This window comes from Alternaria postmessia (assembly GCF_024291825.1).
Source record: "Alternaria postmessia strain BMP 2775 chromosome Unknown scaffold_15, whole genome shotgun sequence".
NCBI lineage: Eukaryota > Fungi > Ascomycota > Dothideomycetes > Pleosporales > Pleosporaceae > Alternaria > Alternaria postmessia.
The window spans coordinates 406,024-431,047 of record NW_026260088.1 but is presented as its reverse complement, the minus strand read 5'-3'; the positions used below and the strand labels follow the sequence as shown (position 1 = coordinate 431,047).

At 51.9% G+C, this 25,024-nt stretch overlaps 8 protein-coding genes across 8 annotated transcripts; 3 read left to right on the top strand and 5 right to left on the bottom strand.

Moving 5' to 3' along the window:
• Positions 1–205: 205 nt before the first annotated feature.
• Positions 206–939, bottom strand: J4E82_003570 (uncharacterized protein; the record flags this gene model as incomplete). Its single annotated transcript, XM_051729855.1, has 2 exons — positions 206–328; positions 382–939. The coding sequence occupies 2 exons, from the start codon at positions 937–939 to the stop codon at positions 206–208; spliced, it is 681 nt and encodes a 226-aa protein (XP_051590529.1).
• Positions 940–5,666: 4,727 nt separating this feature from the next.
• J4E82_003569 (uncharacterized protein) lies at positions 5,667–7,910 on the bottom strand (the record flags this gene model as incomplete). Its single annotated transcript, XM_051729854.1, has 1 exon — positions 5,667–7,910. The coding sequence occupies one exon, from the start codon at positions 7,908–7,910 to the stop codon at positions 5,667–5,669; it is 2,244 nt and encodes a 747-aa protein (XP_051590528.1).
• Positions 7,911–8,438: 528 nt separating this feature from the next.
• On the bottom strand, positions 8,439–9,474 carry J4E82_003568 (uncharacterized protein; the record flags this gene model as incomplete). The annotated part of the gene is made up of 3 exons (XM_051729853.1): positions 8,439–9,019; positions 9,068–9,199; positions 9,246–9,474. 3 exons carry the CDS (start codon positions 9,472–9,474, stop codon positions 8,439–8,441), a joined length of 942 nt encoding a protein of 313 aa, XP_051590527.1.
• A 208-nt stretch (positions 9,475–9,682) lies between these two features.
• Positions 9,683–11,050, top strand: J4E82_003567 (uncharacterized protein; the record flags this gene model as incomplete). Its single annotated transcript, XM_051729852.1, has 1 exon — positions 9,683–11,050. The coding sequence occupies one exon, from the start codon at positions 9,683–9,685 to the stop codon at positions 11,048–11,050; it is 1,368 nt and encodes a 455-aa protein (XP_051590526.1).
• A 3,995-nt stretch (positions 11,051–15,045) lies between these two features.
• Positions 15,046–16,630, top strand: J4E82_003566 (uncharacterized protein; the record flags this gene model as incomplete). The annotated part of the gene is made up of 2 exons (XM_051729851.1): positions 15,046–15,238; positions 15,297–16,630. 2 exons carry the CDS (start codon positions 15,046–15,048, stop codon positions 16,628–16,630), a joined length of 1,527 nt encoding a protein of 508 aa, XP_051590525.1.
• Positions 16,631–17,066: 436 nt separating this feature from the next.
• J4E82_003565 (uncharacterized protein) lies at positions 17,067–18,153 on the top strand (the record flags this gene model as incomplete). The annotated part of the gene is made up of 2 exons (XM_051729850.1): positions 17,067–17,361; positions 17,429–18,153. 2 exons carry the CDS (start codon positions 17,067–17,069, stop codon positions 18,151–18,153), a joined length of 1,020 nt encoding a protein of 339 aa, XP_051590524.1.
• A 265-nt stretch (positions 18,154–18,418) lies between these two features.
• On the bottom strand, positions 18,419–19,607 carry J4E82_003564 (uncharacterized protein; the record flags this gene model as incomplete). Its single annotated transcript, XM_051729849.1, has 3 exons — positions 18,419–18,645; positions 18,701–18,784; positions 19,283–19,607. 3 exons carry the CDS (start codon positions 19,605–19,607, stop codon positions 18,419–18,421), a joined length of 636 nt encoding a protein of 211 aa, XP_051590523.1.
• A 693-nt stretch (positions 19,608–20,300) lies between these two features.
• CLU1 (Intracellular distribution of mitochondria) lies at positions 20,301–24,464 on the bottom strand (the record flags this gene model as incomplete). Its single annotated transcript, XM_051729848.1, has 4 exons — positions 20,301–24,074; positions 24,123–24,178; positions 24,231–24,317; positions 24,431–24,464. The coding sequence occupies 4 exons, from the start codon at positions 24,462–24,464 to the stop codon at positions 20,301–20,303; spliced, it is 3,951 nt and encodes a 1,316-aa protein (XP_051590522.1).
• Positions 24,465–25,024: the final 560 nt, after the last annotated feature.

The following is a 25,024-nucleotide window of genomic DNA, read 5'->3' as shown; positions in this document are numbered from 1 at the left end:
GCGGACAGCAATGGCGAGTATCCGCGATGTTCATACTCCAAGTTAGGCACACACGCATAGTCCAGCGTTTGTTTCTCAGTAAATGAGCATTTGCACCTTGTGTCATTCGAATAAATATATACATTTAGAAAGAGTGTCCGTAAGCCCATACACGGAACAATAACCGAAATGTAACGCACACTCATCTCATTCCAATACATTCACCCTAAGCATTAAGTGCCTTGGTAATGTAGTCAGTACCCAACTTCTGGGTAGGGGCATCATTGGGGTACTGAAGATGCTGAGCATTGATACCCGCACCGTGTGTAGTGTCGCATACACCGTCACCCTGATAAATGCGTTAGTAATCTTGTAACATGACATGAACAACAGGATACATACGAAGATGCAAACATCGAGCGTCTTGGCAACCCAGTTGGACGGGATGCCTCCTCCAAGTGCTGCGGAAAGTCCATTGACGTTCTTGGTGGTGGTACCACCGTTGTTGTCCACGTTGCACGCCAATCCAGACTTGTGTGCTGGGTCACCGATGAGGAAGACACCCTTTACAGCGTCGAACTTGGCGCCCGTCAACTGAGACATGGCGTTCACGGTGGCCTGAGCACCCTGAGAGTAGCCCTCAAGGATGAAGCATTCCTTTGGTGAAGAGGCCAGTGTGGTAGTGATCTTGTTGACAATGTCTCGTGTACCCGCGGCACTGTTCTGGGAGAAGTCGGCAGTGTAAACAGTGTTGTAGGTCTTGCCGCCGGAGACAGCAGCGCGGACGCGGGAGTTGATTGTACGGAACCCAGCAGATTCGCCTTGGAGCTCGCCAGTACCGCGGGTGTTGATGATGGTGTATGAGGGGCAAGAAGAAGAGGCGGCACGCTTGACTTCCTCTACTGGAGCGGCGGAAGCCAAGGCGAAAAGAGTGGCGGGAACGATGGCTGAGAAACGCATGTTGAAGGTAGTGAAGAAGATGTATATAGAAGTAGAAGTAGAGCGACTGTATTGAGTTACCGTATTGTCAAGGTGGTGATCATATCAACGAGGATCCAGACTCCCTTATATATCCAGTTCACATCTGTTACCATGCCGTGTGGGTAAGGAAAAAGCACTGTCGATATGCCATGTCACCTCGGCAGAGATTCTTAGCGCGTTTCACTGGCCGATCCCCAGGCATCTCTCTATACCTGAAGGGGTAGAACATACATGCGCTCGGAGCACTAGAGATGGTCGTAGGCATCTGCCCCGTAGTCTCTTGATCGACGCCACGGCAAATCGACTGTCATCGTCTTACCCGCATAGACGTTTGGTTACCTTCAGTTTGAAGACCAACAACAGAAAAGAAGGTATAGGTGGTTTGACTTGAGCTTGCTGTATCTTCAACGGCATGACGTCGAGGTTATTTCCGTCATACGACGATTCCAGGATACCGATGTTGGTGTGGCGGCGAGAACTTGCGAAACATCGTCATACTCATGGCTTGCTTGAACGCGACTGGGAACATTCCATCCCAGGCTTTTACTCGAAACAGCCATGAAGTGGGGGCGTAGCCTCACACCTCCAATAGCAAGACACGCCGAACTGATCGTGCTCTGGATGGTGACTACAATGGTGCAGTTGTTTGGTGCGCCTCACCCGGCGGGCCAATGTCTTGACGACTCAGCAACCTCGTCCGCATCATTCTGTTTTACCCTGTTCGGAATACTTGCCTGCTCGTTGCGGTTCGACAGCATGCCGGAATGGCCAGAATGAGGACGCCAATTGTTGCTCCTTGTCGTCGATCGGCATTGAGCCTCGGCTCTCAAGCACGGCAAATGAACAAGGGTATTCGGCATCGGTGGAGGTACCTGATATGGATGGTAGATGCGTAGATATGTAAGATGTGAGGTCGGAGATTATCGAAAAAAGCAAGTGCTAACTCCTTGCAGCGCGGAACATGCTGTTGCGACATCAGACAGGTTCGAGAAGGAGTTAAAGATGCATTAAGGGTGCAAGTAGCGGAAGCGGAGAGACAATATGCAGGAGACGGTGGGCAACCTTGGTCGATCTTGCTCTACACAGTATGGTGGCGTTGATCATTGCGGGTCCCGCTGATCCGAGGAACGGTTTAGTGTGGCGCTTAGTAGGCTAAGCATCGTCGAGCTTAGACATCAGTCTGGCATCCTGACTGGGGGGTTGGCAGGGGGTCATTCGAGTTCAAACTTTATAAACGTCTTGGGAAGTCGACACGCTGTATGCGCTTTGACTAGTAGTTAGCTCAACAGCTTATTCCTAGAGTAATCCTGCCACAGTGTAGGTCGCAACTCCGATGTGCATCGATCAGAGAACAGGGCGATGTCGCATCTTGGGTCAAAGTCTAAAAGGCGGATAGGGAAGCGAGTGAGAAGTGACATAACCTAATGTGACGTCTTTTGCGCTAGGCCGAGTGTCACAGGCGCCTTCAAAACGTGGCCACGTGTGACGCTAACTCCACTCTTCTTCCTCTTCATTTCCAGCTCCAGGAATTCCCTACGCCACCTTTTGGGAACAACTCGCAGATTGTTATGCCCGCGGAAGGATTCACGGCCTTTCAGTCACTACAAAACCGGAGGCACATCTTCTTTCTAGACTCTTCCCTTCTTCTACAGTTGCGCTTGCAGGATATTTTAATCGTAATGACATTCTTTTGCAGGTATAGAAGGTATGAACCTAGAAGTCTACGAAAGAATGCTTCACATGCGCATGATGGTTTTGAAGAGAGAACATTCAAAGTCAATCGCAGCTTAGCTACGGGCCTTAGACGAGCACTCAAAAGGTGTTATAACCATGCTAGCCACCAAGATGCAATTCTGCTGATCAGGACGAAGGAAATTCAGACAGAGGTATGGGCTGGAGGCACTTTCACCTCTTCGTTCCAGGCGTCAAACATAAATCCAGAGCTTTCCAGTCTTTCGTGAGCGCTTCGTGTCTCGTTTCGTTCATAACAGAAGGTTTCGTAAGAACAAGAGGAAGAACAAAAGGTTTCTGAATATGATATTATGTGTGCAACTCTGGCTCAGTGTTCGAGACTCCAAATTGGACCAGAGCTCGGTCATGGGCTACGAACAGACATGAATAGGCAACGTGTTCCTGTTCAACCTTCCATTGAGAGCAGTATTACAATACCGTTGGAGGCATTCACTCGCCGGGCCAGTATCTTAATCTTGTTTCGAACATGCCTTCCCCTCCAATCGGCTGGCAGTGAGGAACGAAGACTATGATTACAGCAATTGGTGCTTTTTGTACCCATTCTTTTCTTCAAAAATTACAATGCCGGATCCGATGTTGATTCCACATGCCATATCACTGTCAATGATATGAACACAGGCAGACGCACACCATTTCCGTTCAGACTCTTTTTTTTTGAATAATAGGATTTGGAGATTGGTGTAGAAGTAATGATTGTGGACACCTGAACATGGTTTTTATACTGTGTTCCTAGTGTACCTGTCCAAACAGACCAGGAAATCGATGCACATGCCTGGTTGTGGGCTTCCGATCGAAAGTCGTACTTTCAGATGTCTTCTCGCACACAGTCCTACTATTTGCCAATTGATTTTGACACAAACACGCCAGTTGATTAGCTTCATCACAGTCGCGATCGACTTCTTTGACTTGCGTTGAATGGATTGAGATGAGTTTTCCAAAAGTTTCAGGATACGATTTTGGTGAAAGACAGATAGCTCGACTGTCGAACGCAGATCTGTAGGCGATCCGAAGGGAGGACACAGACATAGAACACAACTCGTGAGTAAGATCCAAAACGTTGAGCGTGAGATATATGCAAGCAGAGTAATAGCCGTTCAGCATGTCATTGACTCATCACTACTGCAAATTCCCATGGATTCGACGCTTTGGATCCTAGAAATCTGGAAGTTTGAAGATAGGTATAGCAAGCTGAGGGGTGGCTGGGGAATATAGCGCTTTATGCTAGTGGGAAGAGGACAAATCGTCTCGCAGCATGTTTCTTGCTCCTCGTGTTTTGAACTTCCATCATGTAATCTTCCCATCCTTTTTTAACCAAGAAAAAGCTTGGAAGTTGGTATTGGAGTAATAGTTTGGTTGTCGGAAGGTGATCATTTATACTTGCAGAAAGCAAACAGCCAGATCCACCGCGTAGGTCTGGGCAACTATTTCTCCCAGTCCACATAAAACGCAACCGAGGACTTTTGGAAAGACTTGGGCAAGAACATTGGTGTAGACGTCCAGTAGGCAAATGGTATATTCAATTGCGAGGCGACGGAAACTACGTAGTTTCACAGAATAATCGAAAGTGTCGATATTTCTAGTCTCCATGTGTTGGTGAAATCTATCTTTTGCAACAGAGAAGATTTAGAAGTCGTGTGAAAGTAAAAATTCAGTGTTTGTCGACAAATAGTGCTGTGTAGATAAGAGGAAGACGGGAAGTCTCAACCCATCGGGAAGCTCGAACTGGGTTTTGACTTCCATGTCCACTCTGTAGTTTGTTTTTGTTTTGGGAATAACGAAGAGTCGGAGGTTGATAGAGGCTTGCAGCTTGGTTGGCGAAAGATCGTTCTTATACCCATAACTTCTCAACCAGCACATCTCCCTTTCGGAGCACCGTTTCTTTATGATAACACTTTATATTCGCTCTCCTCTGCTTTCTCTCTCATGATGTCTTCTTTTTCGTCTTTCAGGAGGCAGACACCAAACCCCCTGGTGTTTTCTCTGAGCTGAAACTATTGTCTCTCGCTTTGGTCGGTTATAGTATACCAATGATCATGTCGAGAGCAACAAAATGAGTAGCGTTATCATCGTATCCAGTAAGAAGAGGGAGGAACACTTTTGGAATACACGCGCGCATGTAGTATAGTTCTCTCTTTTGGACGAAAAACAAGGCAGCGAAGATCATGCCTTGTCTAGGTTGTCCTTCCAAAAACTCCATGTTTTCTTCGTTCGCGACTTTGGAGAAACAGATTCCCAAGCATAGGGAAGAAGAGCGGTACTTGACGGAGCAGACGGTGTTTATATATGACCGCTGGAAAGAGAAGATTTGTTTAGACAATGATCGTAGTAGGTATCGGTTTTACTGCATTCCGAATAAGGATCTGCCGCCACACATGACATGCTGCAAGGTTGTTTTGAGCAGCCAGAAAGAAGGCTAGGGAAGGTCATTGATTGACCATACCTTGGTTTTGGAGAACACCATGGGTGGTAAACGCATATTCTGGGGAAGACAAAAATTTTGAGTGTACGATAGGAGGAAGAAGAAGAAGGAGAGAGCAAAGGAAGATTTTATACCCGATAGACGTATTGCCGTATCGCTGTGTCGGACGCCACCTCGTCCTATTCGACGGTTTCCAAGTCCCGGAAATTCGTTATAGCCTCTCCGAGATCATACAAGATCGTCGTCACCAGAAAACTCAGCCTGAAGAATAAGCCTAGTCATTAAACCATACTAACACTAGCTATGAGAAATCGCTATCCGATATGAATGGTATAACCAAGTTTGTGAGTCGCGAAGAACCATGAGTTGCCCAAAGCGTTGTCGCTAAATTTTTCCCATAACCTCCAAGAAAAAACGCCCAAATATTTAGATACCGCATCGAAAGGAATGGGGGGTATATGCCTTATCCAAGCTTTTCATTCCGTTCCAATATCGTCCATCCATTGACAAGAACAATCGATCGAGGTCATGTCAGTCACGAACCAACAACCTCAACCCATCCATCCCTATTCCTCTCCACCTTGGTCCCGTCCTCGCCACCAGTGAGTTCTTTCGCCAAACCATCCTTTGCGCCTCTTCTTCTCGCACGATCCCGTACGGATCGCTCATCCTTCTCACACTCCTTGATAGCCTCAACAACCTCCAATTCCTCAAATCTGGCATCTTGCAGGTTAAGCTTCTGCCACTGAGGATGCTTCTGGCAGCGCTTCTTCAAACAGGCTGTTTCTTTCTCCTCTCCATCTACGCCACCATCAATGTCCATTGCATCCGCGCCGTCCGCAGGCGTCGGCGTCGAAGAAATCTGTTCTGGGGTGGGATTCAGGGTGGAGTGGTGGAAGGCAGCCCGGCCGTGTTTGCTATTCCGCCAAAGTAGGAACTCAGCATCGGACCATGATAATCTGCTGTCGTAACCACAGAAATCCTTCATCTTGATCTTCTCGCGGTCGGCGAGGCGCACAGCTTGTTCCTTGGCCATGCTGACAAACTTCTCGCGGTCTTTGAGTACCTCTAACCGATCTTTGAGTTGCGTCTTCTCTTTGTGCAGGGCGGTCAAACGTTCGATCTCACCAGCGGTAAGGGAAAGGTCTTCGCCGTTGGCGGGGAAGGTCGCGCGGGATGGCGAAGCGGTTTGTGGAGGTGTGAGAACGCCGGTGCCTAGGTTCTTGAAGGCTTGGATGTTTGGCGAGGCGTCGACAAGGGCTTTGAGGTCTTTGGCTCGGAGAGTGCCGCCAAGAGGGGTTGGTTCTTCTTCTTCCTCGACTCTCTTCTTCTTCTTAGATTTTTCCTTTGTTCCATTGGCGCCTTTTGCTCCTGCTGTCCGTTGAAGCTGTTCTTGCATGAAGAGGACTCCGCAATCGTCAGAGCAGTACTTGCTTTCTCGGTCTTTCCCTACCCTGGCAGGCTTTCGACAGCCTTCCCGCCTGCACATTGGCTTCCATGTTGTGTTGCCCTTGCCATTCTCCTCGCACTGAGGACATATAAACTTGTCGACTAGTTGCTCATCCGCTTGTTTCATGTTTACGCAGTCGCCATGGAACCAGTCGTCGCAACCGCCATCGCATCCAATCATCCACTTGTGGTTGTCCGGTTTCTTACAGATGCAGTACAGGTTGTGGTCTTCAGATGAATCGCCTTCATCGTCGGATCGGTCTGGTGCGGGTGAGGATCCAGGAGCGGGTGTGCCGGCATGCGAGCCCCTCTTCATAGCCCTGCTGGCCGACTTTGGTATCCTCGAGGTAGGCGTGACTGACCGTGCTGCGCCATCCTCCGTCTCCACCTTGCGCTTCTTGCTGGGCTTTGACGTCTTTGCTGTACCCTTCTTTTTGATAGCAGGGGCTGATGCTGGCGCTGGTCGTTTTTTGGTCGGGGCAGGTGCTGGTTTCGAGTCCACAGGTGATTGTACGCGTTCTGACCGCTCTGCAGCGCTCTGGTTCCGTCTCCGTAGTCCAAGATCGCTCTGCTTGGCAATCTCAAGCGCCTTGAGCGCATCGGCATCCATGTTCTCGCCAGTAACAGAGCCTTGTCGCTCGGATTGAGAAGCAGCAACTGCAGGTGTGTGTTCGCGCGGTGTGCCAGAGGGTTCGTCCTTGATGAAAGGCTGCGGTGAAGGCAGCTTGTCGCCGTTGTGCAAACTTGAACCCGGCTGTAGTGTGCTATTGGCCGCTTCAGGCTCGCGGATCTGTGAAGTTGTTGGTTCGTCGCGCACGAATGCAGGCTCGCGGTGCTGGGTGCTGTCTCTTTCACCGCCATGATCCGGTGGTACAATTTGCGACACATCTTCGCCGATAGGTGTTGACGCCTTCTCGTCTTGGGTCTGTTCTTGCAGGGCTGTGGACAAATTTTGTATAGGCGCGAGCACTGGGGCGGGCGATGTTCTCGACAGCAGCGATTGCCGTCGCTTTTGCTCTTCTGGCGAATTTGACCCATGGTGATAGTGCTCCAGGGTCGGCGAGCGAGCCTGGGGCAGTTCGAGGGGTGGCGAGGGCTCTACAGGCGCGTGGTGGGAACCGAAGCTGCTGGTGCGTCGCGGCGCGTGGGATGAGGCAGTTGGCGAGGGCAGCTCGCGCGTCGGGGCGGGCACGAACTGCTGCCCGCTGCCCAAAGTTGCCAGTGTCGTCAGGGCATCGGCAGCGTCGTCGGCAGGCGTCGCGGTCGGGCTGGTGACAGACGGGCGGCGGAGGCCAGCGTCGGGGTTGAGGAGGGAGTCGATGCTGCTCATTGTCTCAAGCAGTCATTGCAGATTTGGAGTATGGCGCTGGAGGTGGGGATGCGTACGGCGAGGGCAAAGAGCGAGAGAACGAGAGAATGAGGAGAAAGATGGCGCAAAGGCGGTTGGTGTGGAAAATAGAGCCGTTTCAATCAGCTTGGCGCGCAGAAGCGCTTGAGGGGCGGCAGCGAAGCTCCAGTGAGCCTTGATTGCATGCAGCCATTGCTCAACACCGGGTCGCGCTTGCCCAATACCTCGTGACGCTGACAAATGGGGAAGGAACTACCCATCCAAGCACATGCACTGCACCATCAGCCTCTCCTTCCTCTGGTGTCGTGTCTTTGTTGTTGGCAATTTCTGGCGCTTGCTGGGCCGATGATGCAACCTCGAATCCTTCCGAGGGGAGCTTGGAGCTACCTACCATCACTAACACGACTAGCATCGCCAGAGTTTCGAGGCAAAGAATAATGCAGTACAACTATACAGGGTATCTTAGGTCGTCTCCTTCTCCATAACGCCAACAGACTGCTCGACTCCAGCCTACTCGTCGCCTTCGCCTCTCGGCCGCCCACGTTTCCGTCCGTTCGCCTGCGATGCAACGTTGGCCGCCTCAACCGACGGCGCAGCATCGTCATTCGCGCCAGCCACCTGCAGCGTCCTCTCAATCTTCTTATCCAGCTCGTCCCCATCCTCGCTGTCCCCAAATATTTTCCGTATAAGCTGCGCGACACCATCCCGCCCGACTTCCATCTTGCCTCGGGGCCCAACGATATAGTCTATCGTCTCTTCGCCCCCGTTCTGGGTGTCTTTGACCTTCACAATATACCCATCCTTGATCATGTTCGCGAGCGTCTTGTCCTTGGTCCCCATGGGCGTCGTCTGATCTGCGTTCATACGTCTGAGGGCGCGATCCAGCTTGCCCTCTGGTATCAGACCGCCGTGGATTGTGATAAGGGCGATGACCATGGTATATAGTCCCACGTACGAGTCTTCTCGATTTATGTCTTCTTCGATTGGTCGCGAAGGGCCGATGATGTCGGGTATACGGTATTGGTCGGGGAGGATGGTTTGCAGAACCCAAATACTTGTGTTTTTGCTTTGGGAATCCGAGGCAGCGGCAGCTGAGAGAAGTCAGGTCAGAGACAGCACAGTGGTGATGAATTGCATACCGCGCTTCTGTCGCAGTGTCACCTTCTCCGCTCTGGGCAGTTCGACCAACTGCATGCCGAAGACGTCCATGAGCTGACTGTTTGCTTGTGCGAAGACATCCTTGAATAGTCGAGTGTATGTTGAACCGAGTACTGCCACTGTTAGTCCCGTGTCATATGTGGTTTCCAATGCGCCCACCCGTTACATTGATATCTTGGCGCTTGATAGGCTTCCGTGAACGTTCGCACGACAGGGCATATCGCACCAAGCCTTTTGCCAGCTGGTCAACGCTGCCGCTGCCCTGGTTCATTGCCTCGTCCATGTCGACATCCTCGTCTTCTTCGGGTGTATCATCTCGTCTGCGCCGTTGGGTTTGTGTGGGGGTCGGGGTCGCTTCTTCCGCTCGTCTTGGTCTATGTGGAGGCATGTTGTGTCGTCTAGAAGCCGCAAAGGCGGGGTGTCGAGCGTTGACCTATTTGCAAGGTGGGCTGTAGATTTACTCTGTAGGGCCGACGCGACGCGCCGCAGTGAAAGCCACGCTAAAGTGCTCGCTTCAGACCGGCGACGACATCATCGAGCCCTGGTCCAAGCTGCTCCACTCTCTCTCACCACATCACCCGGTCAATGCAGCCACCATGAACTCGATAAGACACGCCGCTCGGCGGCCAGTATTCCGCTGCCTCAACACGCCTGCGCCCCTCCGCTCCAACCCCCAATTTCGCCAAAACACGCGCTCCAGTAGGGCAGATCTTGAAGCCATACTCAAGCAAGGCGCCCGCCCCAAGGTTCCTCGCCCAGATGAGGACTTCGTCTCGGTACATCGCGCAGAGGCGATGCGTCGTGCTCAATTGATAAAAAAGCGGAACTGGCTCGCTCTGGGTGCTGCACTGTCCATGATTGCACCCATCTTCCTCGTCAGGTTATGGGACGTACCGCCGCTAGAAGAGAAAGGTGAAGAGCCACGCCGGGGCATCGTAGAAAGGATCATGGGCCCACCCATCCAGAACGACGCACCGCGCAAGGCGGCAGAAGAGTTCCAAGGAAAGAAGGTGGTCATCGCGGCAGGCGACAAAGTCATCGCAACACCAGGCGGCACCGACAACCCGCAAGCCTCAGATCCCGACGCCATCGAGCTCGTCGAAACAGGCACATCCTACGTCCCCTACTTCCCACGCACCATCCGTCTCCCTACAGACACCTCAGGTCCTGAAGCCATCACTACCGACGCCGAATACACACTCCTCGGTCTCGGCATCCGGAAAGTCTCCTTCCTCCGTGTCCAAGTCTACGTTGTGGGCCTCTACGTCAAAACCGCCGACCTCTCTACCCTCCAAAACCACCTCATCAACACCGTAAACCCCACCGCCTCTGCCCTGATCCCTAATGAGAAAAAGGACCTCCGCGAGTCCCTGCTCGACCCCGAAAAGAGCAACAAGATCTGGGAGTCCATCTTGGCCAAGAACGGCATGGATGGTGTTGACATGGCATTCCGAGTTGTACCCTGCCGCGGCACAGACTTCAAGCATCTGCAAGATGGCTGGATGCGCGGAATTGCGTCGCGCACGGATGAAGTGAGGAGGAAACAGGCTGAGTTGATCAGACAGCAGGCTGCCGAGAACAAATCCATTTCTTTGCCTAAGCCGGTTGAGGAGGGCGAGTTCCAGGATGAGTCTTTTGGCCTGGCGATGAAGGAGTTCAGGAACCTCTTCCAGGGAAAGGGCAAAGCGCCCAAGGGTAGTGTCATTATCCTGACACGGAATAAGAACGGGCATCTAGGTGCGCTGTACCAACCTATTGTGAAGGCAGCGAATAGCAAGCAGGAGGTCATGGGCAAGAGCAGTTGGTTGGGCGAGGTTAGAGATGAGAGGGTTGGCAGGCTGGTCTGGCTATTGTATCTGGGTGGCCAGAATGTTAGCAGTGAGCCAGCAAGGCAGAGCATCGTGGATGGATGTATCGATATTGTGGAGAGGCCTGTGGGCACACTGGAGACTATGGTTCACTAAAATGGCTGTAGATAGGTCGCCATGTACAATACGGAACGAAGACTTGATGCGTGTCACTCGTGACTCACACGGCGGATATCGCCATCTCATGTTCGGCGGCAGTGTATATAAATTTCGCGAAGCTCACCTACTTTTTCTTTCCCCTACAACTACTCCTGTTCTCCAAACATCAAAAATACTAGCAGTACCGCCATGACTCGTCCTTCGAAACTTCTTTTCCAAAACTGCTGAGGGCTCTCTACATGTTTTCTGCTCTTCTCTTACCGACCACCCAAGGGATCAAAATGGGTCGTCGTACAACATGCTATTTTTTCCTCGAGCCTTCTTTCCAAAACATTTAGAGTCCGTATTATGTCTCCTGTTCTTCTTTCCGACCACATGAAACACCAAAAGTCGCAACTCAAAATTCCCATGGCTTGTTTGCGGAGCACCCTCTTCAATACAGTTCCCGCTGGTGTGCGTGTTCTCGGTTTGCTGTCTCTTGCCAATCGCTTGAGATATTGAAATACAATGGCCACCTCGCCATGGCTATTTTCGAGCTCCTCTCCAAGACAACCAAGATACACTCTCATGTCTCATGTTCTTCTTAGCGGTGGCTACTGAAAAATCAAGCTGCCATCATCATGTGTCCTCCAGCAATCTTCCGCAATTCAACTCATGGCTTGTACCTCTTCGAGATGATGGATGGCTGGCTTTGCGTGTCTCAAAAATATTGCTACGAGACGGCATGTTTCTGCGGAAGGGAATGTCGCCGGCAAACATACAAACAAGGAAAGACTGATAGCCACGTACTGAGAGGACATTGAGGACATGTATAAAAGCCTTACATTGTCTCCACATGCTTCCTTCCTCCTTTACACCCACTCTTTGGGTGCTTCTCAAAAAAAAACATGGACTCACCTTTATGACCACTATCCCTTTCTTTTTCTCTAAAACGATCACTGGCAGCATCCAGACATATTCTGTTTACTATCCCGACCAACTCACATCAGCCCTCATGGAATCGCTCAATCCTGACCTTTCGGAATCAAAACCCTGCGCCATTTGTAGACGTTTGCTTCTCGCTGCCGACTTTCTTTACGAAAGGTTTTCTGATTGTAGTACACGAGAGAAGACGACCAACAGCCTTCAACAACTCTATTTAGACATATTCGAAGACCCCTGCCAAGAGATCTCACTTGTCATCACTATGAAAAGCCTTTCCTGGTCTGATCTTATCCAAAAAGCCGCTCGGATCGAAATATCCTGGACAGCTCTCGACGTACCCTAAAAATTATTCTCCAAATGGAAAATCAATCTCTCCGGTTCACTCAACCTTATCCTCTGATACCCATGTCAACTTGCGAAGTACCAAAACCTAATCATTGTGTGCCCATGTTTTTTGTGGGGCTGAGTTCGAAGGAAAGAAATTCGGTTGTTTGCTGCCATACGCTGTGACAGTCTTCCGTTCGCCGACTCTCTTCTTTCTACACTTCTTTTCACTTGAGAAGATACCAAAAACCAATCACCACTTTGCAATGTTTGCGGTCCGCTCGAGATCTGAACCAAATTGAGATGTCTTGCTTTGGCAATCCTAGACTCTCAAGCTTCTTCTATTTTTTCATTTTCTATTTCTGACGCTCTCTAAATTTGAGAAAACACGAAAACGACAGCGCAATCACAAGATGTCTTCGGTCGAATGGTGAAGGTCTAAAACACTGGGAAATATGAATATATTGCTGGATTATCTGTCTTCAATACGACGTTCTTCTTAGATATGTTCGTATCATGAGTTACCAAAAACTTTAGTTTTGCATACCATGGATGTGACCGGACTGAGACCTAGGAAGATGTCATGAGTAAGATCATGCTGCCAAGATCTTCGGCTTTTTGGTTCTCATATACTGGACCTATACCTCTGAATCTGTGATCCAGAAAGTGAACTGTGTGGTCTGGGTCAGCAGTCGCAAGATTGCTATAAAAGACTCTCCGCTCTCCACAAAGAGATACTCCTTCCATACACTTCCTTTACTACATTCTGCAAAACTTCAACCAAAAAGCCACATGTTCTGCGTCCGTCCGTCGTTCCCCAAAAGCGACCCTGATGAATCTTATGCTCCAAAACATAAAGAGGGCCACTTCAGGAGCCTCTCGAGAGATTCAATTGATCAGTACGCCACTATGCTATACAAACTCGCTGCCACCTCGTCAAACACGTTCGAGCGTATAAACATGGAATTAAGCTGTCAGCTCTCAGTCAAGAAGAAGATATAAAATCATATCTATCCTTTGGAAGCTCGAAATCTCATCATGAGCTGTTGTTCTTGCATTCAAAAGCCGAACTCGCCATGCTCTTTCTCTCCTTCAGTTAGCGCATCCTCACGCGAGAAGTCTGCATACCAAACGCCACTCGTCTCCCAAAAAGCTTTATTCTTGACGATAGAAGAATGGAAAGCACTTCTAAAGTTCCAATTTACTGACCGAATTATTGATATGTTGCTATACCCAAAAGGAACTGTCCGCATCTTCATGCTGTGTCTCTGCCTTGGTCGGCGCGCCTCCATGCGACAAGTCCTTACGCGCGTAACATCCTACTCCGTCATGGGCTTCGTCCCAAGGTCTCTAACGATAATCAGCTAGACGTAGAATGGAGTAAGGAGTTTCCATGTGTTGTTATCTCCGAAACCAACATCCAGATCTCCATGCTCCTTCCTCTTTCTCAGCTAGCACGCCCTCACGCGACAACTCCAAACTCCAATTACACTAATTTCATGGAAGGAAGCTCGACCCCGGCTCCAAAACCATGGAAACCAAAAGATCTCAGTAATCAATCCATCACACCACCACCATCTTCCACCATGCTTGCAACGACCCCAAAAACCGACCCACATGAAGCTCCGATCCGAAGTTGTACCGCGGAGGCAATCGCCTTGGCTGTCCGCCGACGATTCACGTACATCGGTGGTATCTCCAGATGCAGCCACTCCAGCTTTGTCGACGGGTACCGGCTGGACCAGGGCGGTGAACGTGCGGCTCATGTGAGCGGAGAAAAAGCGCGCATTGGAGGATTGACGTCTCCGCTATGGGGAATGGAGGAGGGATGGTCCGGGGCACGATACTCGGGTAGCGAATGAGCCTTCTTTGTTTGCGCTCCAGCGACTTTGGTGCGACGTAGATGGCTGTTTCCCCGAGCACTGAACTCGATATCTGCATGCGACAGCGACGTCAGACTTGCGGCTCAAAATCCGCTGTTCAGAACCCGTCGCCGTCCCGTTTGTTGGGGGGCGGCACTGGTAGTTCGCTTCGGGATGCATTAACGCGCAAGCGCGGTCATCGGATATGGATACTGGCTCGCGACAGTCGGCTCGGTGTCTGATGCCAATGCGCAGAAGCCGGCATCGATTACCGGGCACCCATCCCCAGGCGTTAACAGGAACCAAGCCCACGGAAGCAAGCCCATCCCGCGCAACATATGTCAAGTGTTTTCTTGGGCGACATCTTGGACATGTCAAGTGTCGCCAAAACCCCGGGCCAAGATGCTGGGCCAGCTGGGAAACGAGTCAACGGATATGAACTATCAGGAAGAAGATTTAGTCGTCCAATGGCGCACTACGACTAATGCGGGGAAGAGCACATATGCGGGCAAGGACGCCAGACGCCAAACGCCAACAATCGCCGCTTTCTTCCCACACATGACCTGAATCGTGCGCTTGACACACCCCATACCAACACTCTGGTTTTACTAGAAAATTTTGATAGAATGACTGGGGCGCGTATATGCACGTTCTCGTTGGGGTATGCGCGCACACCATGTAACGGTGTTTGGTTCGATGCAGGCCAAGATAGTGGGGTAGGGTGGTAAATAATCTGGAGGGCCCCGTAATGGGAAGCGGGTAGTGGGAGTCGGTATCTCCGACTTTTTGGTATATTAAGAGGGGACCCCAGAGTTGTATGGAACGTCTATCGAGGTTTCTCGCATCTCGTCCATTGCAGAACAAGAGAAGAGGATCGCGAAGATGGCGTCGACGCAATATCCCGCAGACGACAAGATCTCCGCCCAAGATGCGGCTCAGGTGTCGGAGCACCACACGAAGCCTGGTGGTCTCGCTGCCAACATGAGTCCGGAGAGGAGACAGGAAGTTGAGAAGAAGTTGAAGCGGAAGCTGGATGCACGGTGTTCGCTTTTCGTCTTGATCTACATCATGAACTGTAAGTTGACCGCGTCGGATACGAAAGACGCTTTTCGCTAACCTTTCTTCTCAACCAGACCTCGACCGAAACAACATTGCCGCAGCGCGTCTCGGTGGTCTTGAGGAAGATCTTGGTCTCACTCCAACACAGTACTCGACATGTCTGAGTATTCTCTACGTTGGATACATTTTGATGCAAGTGCCATCGAACATGATTATCAACAAAATACCAAGACCATCCCTCTACATCGCCGTCGTTATGTTGATCTGGGGCATGATCTCCACCCTCTCGGGTAATGTCAACAACTTCGCCGGCATGGTAGCCATCCGTTTTTTCATCGGTTTCGTTGAAGCCGCCTTCCTGCCCGGAGCGCTCCTCATTCTCTCAAAATGGTACACGCGCCGCGAACTCACACTCCGCAACGCCATTCTCTTCTGCGGAAACCTGATTTCCAACGCCTTCTCCTCCTTGGTCGGAGCCGCTGTACTAGGAAACATGGAAGGCGTTCTTGGACACCGAGCTTGGAGGTGGCTGTACTGGATTGAGGGTGCGGCGACGATGGTGATTGCTATCAGCGCGATATGGATCTTGCCGGATCTCCCGCATAACTCCAAGGGTTTCACCGAGGAAGAACGCGCCGTTGCTGTTCTGCGCATGACAGAGGATGTAGGCGAAGCAGATGAAGATTCCGCCGAGCAATCTGCTTTCGCTGGTCTCTACATGGCTGTCAAGGATGTCAAGATCTATGTCATGATGTTGACGTTTACTGCATACGTCGTTGGACTGTCATTCAACGCCTTCTTCCCAACACTCACGAGGACCCTCGGCTTCGGATACATCACCACGCTGCTCATGTCTGCACCTCCGTGGGCGTTCGCTTGCGTCGTATCTCTCATCAACGCGTGGCACGCCGATCGCCAGCAAGAACGTTTCTGGCATATCGTTGGTCCGATCATGTTCGGAATCGTTGGGTTTGTCATCTCCATGGCTACATCGAACACTGCTGGCCGCTACGTTGCTTTGTTCCTCCAGGCATCATCCTACGCCGGATTCATCGTCTTCTACTCGTGGATCTCTTCATCGTTCCCGCGCCCACCAGCCAAGCGTGCCGTCGCCATCGCTATGATCAACGCGTTCTCGCAGCTGGGAAACATCGCTGGATCGTATGTGTGGAACATGTCGGACAATGGTTACAGGAACAGCTACGGAGTTGTTACGGCCATGTTTGGTGTTACGATTGCTGGTTGTCTCATCTTCAAGATTATCCTGGTCAGACTGAACAAGCGGTTGGACGATGGACTTGACGCCTGGGTTGTGCATGACGATGTTGCCGAACAGACTGCTGCTGTGGAGGGCGTTGATGTCGAGGAGGGCAAGAAGAAGATGGGAGACTTTAGGTATCTTGTCTAGAGCATGGATAATGTTGTAGCACATGGGCTGGACGACTGCAAATATGATTGCTTAATGGACTGATATGATCCTTTTCACAACCAAGATGCCGTGCCCTGGAGATTGTTCGTGCCCTGTGCCAAGCTCAGAGAAATGTACATTTTCCAAGTCAATTCACGCGCCCTGGAATGCTTAGAAAAGTGTGTATCCATACAGTGAAATAAGTCTTGGCCATGTTTTCGAGTGCGCACGGGCGCTGTTCGCTGTTTTCGCAAGCTGCGTCATTCCAAAACAAAGTTGTCGACTAGCTCGCACTCACGCTTCCTGCCACCACCCATCCATTCATTCTCCCCACCGAGGCGCGATCGATCTCAGCCTTGCGCGCACATCAACTCGTACTTTTCTTTTCTTCCCACCCACATTGACAACGCGACAGCAACGCGACACGACGCGACAAATGGCACCCACGGCAGTCATCGAGCGCCAAGCGCCAGATGTCGTCCCCAATGCGACGACACGCGCGCCCGTACGATCGCGTCTCCCCACGGCGCTGCGCGTGCCCATCCTCATCAGCCTGAACATGGGCATCAACATGCTGCTCTGGGAGTTTACCGCCAATTTCCTCAAGCCCGAGCTGGGCACCGTCAGCAAAGTGCCCAACGAGGACGATGTCACGTCTTTCTACTCGCCCGTCGCGCGCATTGCCATGCGCTTCCTGACGGTTTGGATGACGTGGTACTTCAACTACGACTGTAGGTGATCCAACTGTTACGCTGGGTGATGCCCCTTCACAAACACGCCATGGCTAATAGCATCCAGTCTACGATGTCTCGGCCCTCACCGTCTTTACCTACGCGCCCTTTACTTACCTCCTTACCACCTTCTACGACATCTCGGCCTTGACCGCCGCGGCCAACATTTCCATTGAGGTCCTCTCCTTCGCCGTACCCACGTACCTCCTCCGCCCACGCTCCATCGTCCACAGGAGCAACGAGCCCCTGCGCAACCGCTTCCTCCTCAACAGCGTGCAAGTCCAAGTCTCTTCCTCGATGCTCGCAGCAGGCGTCTACGTTACCATTCTCTGGGCTGGCCTGAAGAGCGGTCTCCTGAACACTTTCCTCGTCCAGTACTTCGACATCCCCACCCTGGAAGCCGCACATCTCGAGACTCCCGTGTCCATCCTCATCAAGACTGTCGTTGTCGGCATTGCCGCCAAGGCCTTCTTGCTCAACCCTTCATTCGCAGCCCAGCGCTCCGGTACCCAGACACCGGCTGACGAGTTCGATCCCGCAACCGCGACCCTGCCCAAGACGCTTGAACACAACTTCTTCAACTTCAGCAAGAGGACTAGGACACTGATTCAGCAGACGCTTATTCTGAACGCATTCTTGTTCGCCGGTACTGTCCAACGGTGTATGACGCTCATTGGTACCGACGTTGTTGGTGCGGTAGGATATGCGGGTGTGTGGGTTGCGGCGAATACAGTGGTCGCGTTGTGGTATGGTTGGGTTGGAGATACCAGTGCCGACTACGAGCCGTTGTAAAGGCTGCACAGACAGATAGAGCCAAGGTGTGGCATCGAGGTAGCCATAGCGTGTGTTAGTGTGGGAAGCATTAATTGCGTGGCACGTTTGTCTTCAATGTCACAGCATGTAGGACGTGGGAAGGAGAAACTGAGAGGTTGTTTGGTTTCCTTTGGACAGAAGACATGGGTGTGTCGAGTGGAGACGCAATGTCCGGTAGCTTATTTTGATACCAATTATTTTACTTTTTTTTCGTTCTCATTGTCCTTGTTTCCCATCCTCCTTTCTACTCCACATAAAACACCTCTTCGGTCTGTCCCCACCATCCCGGTCCCTTTGCGCTCCCCTGCGCCCCCTCAACTGGTGATTCTTGCATTCCATCCGTCATGGCCCACCACTCTTGCACCTTTTTGTTGGCGGCCATGCGTGCCATATCCTCGTCAAACGCGTTTCCGACGTATTTGAACGAGGCGAAGAGAGTGGGTCGAGGCGAGAGAGAGAGGAATATAGAGTCTAACAAATGTTAATCCTGTATAAGACGAGGGCAAACAAAAGACAGGCGACATACAATCCCTAACATTGCTGTCTTTGATCTGTTCTAGTACTTCTGGCCACACTGCCGCATGACATTTCTTATACTCGTCGATACACTCTGGTCGGAGATATAGCCATTGTCCGATACGCCGGGGTCCTTGGTTTGATGCCATCTCGTTTCAACTTTCTCTTCAAGGTAATCAGCTCTGAGTTGGGAAGGGGGCCGTGTGCGAGTGAGTGAGCCGTTTGGGTTGAATGGAGCTCCTGTGTGTACTGCTGTTGTCAATGGAGGAATCCTGTGTACGGCGTTTGGCGGGGGAGCTTTGTATAGCTTCGGAGGGGTTGTGCATTTGGAGCTTGGTTCGGATAGCGATGTGCCGAGAAGGAACCTTGTAAAGCTCGAGTGGAGCTTCTACGGTGTGGTGATGGACCGAGGGATAGGTACGTACAAACCACCTCTTCACATCGAGTCCACCATACCATACTGAACACCAGATACAAAGAGGAGACAATCTTACATCAATTGGTATTAAGTGTTGAGTACGTCTTCCATCCATTGTTCACGTTACATCCGCCTCTCCTACCCCTCATTTCTTAAACAGCTTGCGCACAGCACCTTTCACACCTGTCGATGCCTCTCCATTTCCAGTGGAGCCCTCCTCCTTGGATTCATATGTCGATGGCGCCTCATACACCGTGGTGCTAGTCCGTCCACCAACATTCTTACCACCCTGATATTCTTTCCCTGTCTCCTCGACTTTGCTCACCTCTTTCTTCTTGGTGGCCACGCCATCGTGATCTATCGATGCCATCTCCCTCTCCCAAGAACCCTTCTCAATCTTGCCCTCTGCTTCCAATTTTCTTATTGCGTTTCGACGGAGCTGCTCCTGGTTGGCGAGGCCACCGGAGAGTGCTTGCACTCCGCCGAAATATTGAGACATTTTTGCGTTTGCTGTTGTCGTTCGTGGTAGGGTCGTTTGGTGACAGTTGATTCAAAGCTTATGTTGTTCTGGTGGAAAAAGTTGCTGTAGCTACAAGCTTCGAAGGCGTTGTTATTTAGAGCTTGGTTCGGATGGAAATGCCGAGATCTTCAATCTACACTGAGGCGGTGCAGCCTCGAGTGGAGCTTGTCCATGGGGTGTTGGTAGCATCAAGGTCGCCACGTCATGGTTGTGCAGGTGGCCTAAAGACCTCAATCCATCTGCAAAACATACATTGTACCACGACGACACCGTCTGTGAAGAGGAGATATTCTTGCATTGGTATTGAGTACAAACATCTAGTCATTCGTCGTCCATATCCTCCCATCATCCTTATTTACCAGTCCATATACACCCGACGTAACTTTTGTCCTTACCCAGCCGCCCTAATCTAGCTTATAGTATAGCAGGGAAGAACTTTTTTTGCCGCCGGTATGTCGTGAAGACATTCCATCTCGTCACCATCCATCCCGAAAACTCCAAAGATGCAAGCCATGCCCAAAACCCAAAGAGGAAAAGCATATCAGGTTCGTGAGAGCTGCCGAAGCATGTTGCGCGAACAGCTCCAGTATGATACACATCGTTCGCGCAGACTACAGTATAACTTTACGCGTAGCGACTCGTTCGTAACACGAGTCAGAAACGATACACAATCTACCTCTTCCTAGGGTTCGTCTGCTTCTTCTTGCTCGGCGCCTTCTGCGCGTCTCCCTCAATGTACTTGAGAAGATCCTCAATCTTGCGCTGGTCAACCCTTCCACTTCCAGTGCGCTGACCTCCGGCAGCGGCAGCGGCGTCACTAGCAGAAGGCGTCGCAGCAGCCGGTCGAAGTGGGTTACGGCCGGGAAGCTGCATGCGGCGGATGCGGGTCTTGGCGAGATCGTTGAGCTGCTTGGCCTGAGAGACTGCGCTGTGAGTGAGCTGTTCAAGCCAGCTCTCAGCCTCTTTGGTGTTGCGATCCTCAGCACCGAGAACCTCCTTGAAAATGTTGTAGGACTCGCGCATACGGTTGACACCGCCGCGCATGTCCTTGTCAAGCGCCAAAGCTTGGGCGGTCTGGAACAGCAGGGTAGCTGTGTTGATCGAGTTCTTGCCGCAGACGTCTTCACAGACGGCGAGCGATGCTTCGAACCAGAGACGGGACTCGTGGTACATCTTTGCGGCCTGCAGCATGACAGCAGCGTTGTTGAGAGTGGTGATAGAGTCAGGGTGGTCAGGTCCATAGATGATCTTCCAAAGCTCAAGAGCGTGACGCACGTAGATCAGAGCAGCTGTGGTGTTACCCGAACCATGCTCGAACAGACCAACATTGAGGTAGGCAAGCACAGTGTCAGCGTGGTCAACACCAAGAGTGCGCTCAGACACGATGATAGCCTTGTGTGCAAGCTCAAGAGCCGAGACCTTGTCGTCGAGGCTGTAGAGCAAGTTAGACAGGGTGTGGTAGGCTTTGGCTACCTCAGGGTGCAGAACACCGTAGATCTGCTCGTGGAGCTGGAGAGATTCCAGAAGCAGTTCTTGTCCTAGCTCCTTCTGGTCTTGAGCAATCGACATGCGACCAGCCTCCAGTGCCTCCTCAGCTAGCAAGCTCTTAGGTGAAGCTTCCTTGATGACAGGTACGATGTTCAGAATATCGTCCGCATGGAAAGTTTGTGGAGCAAGGGCGACAGTGGGGCTAACTGTGCGCACTGGCGGAGTGGATGTAGACTTGTTCTTCTTCTTCTTGCTGGATGTGGAGTGGCCGTTTGTTTGCGGCGCAGCAGGCTTCTCAGCCGGAGCGCTTGCCTCAAACGCCGCCTTGGTGAAGGCGTATGGCTTGGACTCCAGTTGAAGACCCAGCTTGAGTGAGACCTCACGGAGCATCTGAAGCTCCTTGCCTGACTCGATCCACGAATCTCCCAGGTTGTAGCGGTATCGCAGAGCAATCTGGGCGAGGACCTCCTTCTTCAGAGTCTCGGGTGTGAGCTTCTCGAAGCTGAAGTCGTCCTCGGGGTACATTTTCTTAAGATCGTTGTCACACTCAGCTACAGGCTTCGCGCTAACGTCAGCGCCGAGCAAGCAGTTGAGCAGGTGAGCAGCGGTCGGTGCTGCGAAAGGCGCAGACACGTTGCGCAGCTTGGAGTTGGCAAAGTGCTTGAAACCACGTGCAATCATCTCCTGGACAATAAGACGCTTCAGAGCCTGGAGTCTCGGGTCTTCCTGGTCAGCCAGTTCGGCGAGCTTTCCGAGGTAGCGGATGTTCACACCCCGCTTGTGCAGGAGGTTGCTCAAAGACTGGCCGTCCATTGGGAAGCCGACTTCGCCATCCTTGAGTTCCTGGATCATACGGGGAATGACCTCTGATGTGAGGTGCTCGCAAGCAGCACGGACCTCGGCCTCGTCCTTCTCCCACTCCTTCTTGTCCTCCTCGGATTGCGGGTTCTGGCCAGAGAAGACGTCAGGGTTAAGCGCAAACGAGAAACCAGAGATGTCGACACGCTCCTGCTCTGGGTCATCAGCATCAGGCTTCTTCTCAGAATCCTTCTTTGCGACCTTGGCAGCCTTCTCCGCAGCCTTCTTCTCTGCCTTTGTGAGCTTCTTGGCCTTGGGGGCCTTCTCCTCCTTCTCCTCTTCCTCATCAGAGTCTTCCTCTTCCGAGGATGATTCCTCTTCCGAAGACTCCTCTTCTGAAGATTCCTCCTCTGACGAGCTTTCTTCGGCCTTGGTCTCCTTTGCAGAAGCTTCGTCCTTCTTTGTCGTCTTCTTGGCCATCTCGTTCTTGACGTACTCGCGAAGCTTGAGCCTGCCGTATGATTCTACAAGCTCAGGACGGAGCGTTGTCATACGGTGGGGATAGTCCTTGTCTGATGGCTTCGATTCACCCTCCTTGCTGGGTTCAGTCCAGTGCGCCTCTATCCAGGCGACATCGAGAGGTGTGAGGCGGTAGAGGTCCAAAGCGTAGCGCCTGCCGTCCGTACCAATCAGACCCTTAGTCTCAACACTTCCCTCAAGCTCGTGACGGACATTGTCCTTGTCCCAGACGGGATGCTTCTTGACGCGCAGCGCCTTGGAGAGCTGTTCGAACAGCGGGACAAACGACTTGTCGTCGGCGACAATCTCCTTGCCCTCAACCGCACCGTAGTCGATTTGGTGCTCACCGGGGTCGCGCTGCTTGAAGATTCCGGGAACTATGCTCTGACCGACAATACGCTTTCCTTGGTAGTCTACGACAACGGTTCCAGAGGTGAAGAGGTTCTGGATGTCAAGGTTGTTTACAGCGCGGACACCGAAAACGTCCTTGCCGACAGCTACACGTGCAGCCTCGTCACCACCCTCGGCACCGAATGTGCCAACGCCGTCAGCACCAAACGAGTAGAAGATGTTGTTGTACACGAAGATCTGCGCATCCTTGGCCTCGGTAGGGTTGAGGGGTGCAATCTCGCCCCGTGCTACCAACATGGCACCACGGGTTGCAGCATCGTTGTAGTCGGCGAAAAGCTTCGAAGTAAGGCGCTCGCGGAAGACGCGGTCGTGGACAGCCTCCTTTGGCATCTCCCTGGTCGACTGGAACTCTTCGTTCCAGTCACGGAGTGTCTCGGTGTTCTCAACACCTGAGATCAGGTAGCTCTCCTGTGTCCGCGCCAGATCTGGCTGATGTGGGGTGAGGGACGAGGTGGGTGCGGGTACCAGCCAGGGGTTAGCGGGGATGGCGTTGGAGAGCTGGAAGATGGTAAGCAACTCCTTCTTCGCATTGTGCTCGAGCAGTTCCTGGAACGAAGAGCGGAAAGACGGCGACAGCTCCTCAAGTAGAGTGAGAAGCGAGTGTGCCTGCTTGTCCTTTGGTGGCTGTCGTGGGAACGGATCGAAACTGGCATTCGACGACTTGTTGACGTAGAAACCAGAGACGTGAGCTGTGATGTGGTGTTGCTCGTTCTCGTTGGTGGTGACTACCAGGTACAGCAGGTGGCCCTTGGACCGGAGGTGGTATGGCGGGGGGTTCCAAGGCGATACGGCGATGGATTTGATCGTCTTGGGCGCGGCCTCTTCAGTGGGAGGCAGCAGGTTCTTGATAGCGCCTGATGCCTTGAAGTCGTAGTCGGCCAATGGAGACTGCTCCGGGCCATCGGCCTTTGGCTTCGAGGCCTGCTCGTGTCCCACAGTGTCGTGCAATGACAGTCCGGCCATGATACCGTGCAGCGCATCGGTGCGGTCGCCAGCAGCGCCGATGAGCTCCCGCACGCGGACAACATGTAACCGCGCCTCCTTCTCCGTGTACGGATCCTCGACCAGAGTGAGCACCGAGTCGGCCTTTAGTCCCTTGACTTCAGAGAGTTCGACGTAATCGTTGATTCGCTCGCCATCATGCTCTAGGTGAAAGCACGAGTACTGGAAGGTATGCGGCGTCTCGATGATGTTCTGACGGAGGTCTTGCACCTGCTCGGCCGTCGAGATCTGGCGGAAATGAGTTTTCGTTGACTATGTTTTCTTTTACGTACACACCGTTATTGGCATCTCGAATGGCTCATGTGGGAGCTTGATGGTGACCTGGAAGATGTCTAGACGTGATCAGTCTGTCGACTCTCATACTTGCGTCGTTGATTGACATACTGTCTGGCATTTGGCCAGCGCCATCTTCCTCTGTGCCCTCAGTTGGTCCATCTGTAGTTACGTCCTTGCTGGGAGTCTTCTCGACCTCTGTGATATCAATCGTGTTAGCCATACTGTTTCCAAAAGCTATACGGGTTTCTATTGCGCCCCGGGAAAATTTCCATCAAGGCTGGTGTCGTGTGCGGGCGCGGGAAGCTCACCAGACTTGGAAGCGTCATTGGTACTAGCGGCCATGATGGCGGGCGTGAGATATATCGAGAAATCCTACAACCCCAGGAAAGAACGACTACGGAAAGAGGGAATCGGTCTAGTGAAAGAAGGTAATGTACAAGATAGGCGCATTAATGTACAATGACATGCGTGGAGTGTATGGAGGAGAGGGGACTGCGCCGGTCACATCTCCAGAATATTTTTCTTGAGGGCGCCGGGATGGTCCGCTAAGCTCGCTCTCCACTTCCGAGGCCACACATGTCGTCGGAAAGACGGCCCCCATGTTACCGGGAGGTGGGAAAGTGGTAATTCTGAGATTACTATGCCCTACACGCTCACTCGTCACCTCTAGAATCCGTCGCCCATGTCATCGCCAGGTAGTTATCGATATGGATGTGTACAACTCCACCATGCTGTCGCGCTCCTGCCCGCACTTGGCACTCGCACTTGGCCCCTGCGCCAAATTATCGCAACACCGGCGTAACAAGACCGCGGTGCCTCCATTGGCGTCTCTGTCCTCCAATCTCATCCCGTCCATCTCAATTGTCTCTTCTTTCACGCGTCTCTGTCTCTCGTTTATTTCT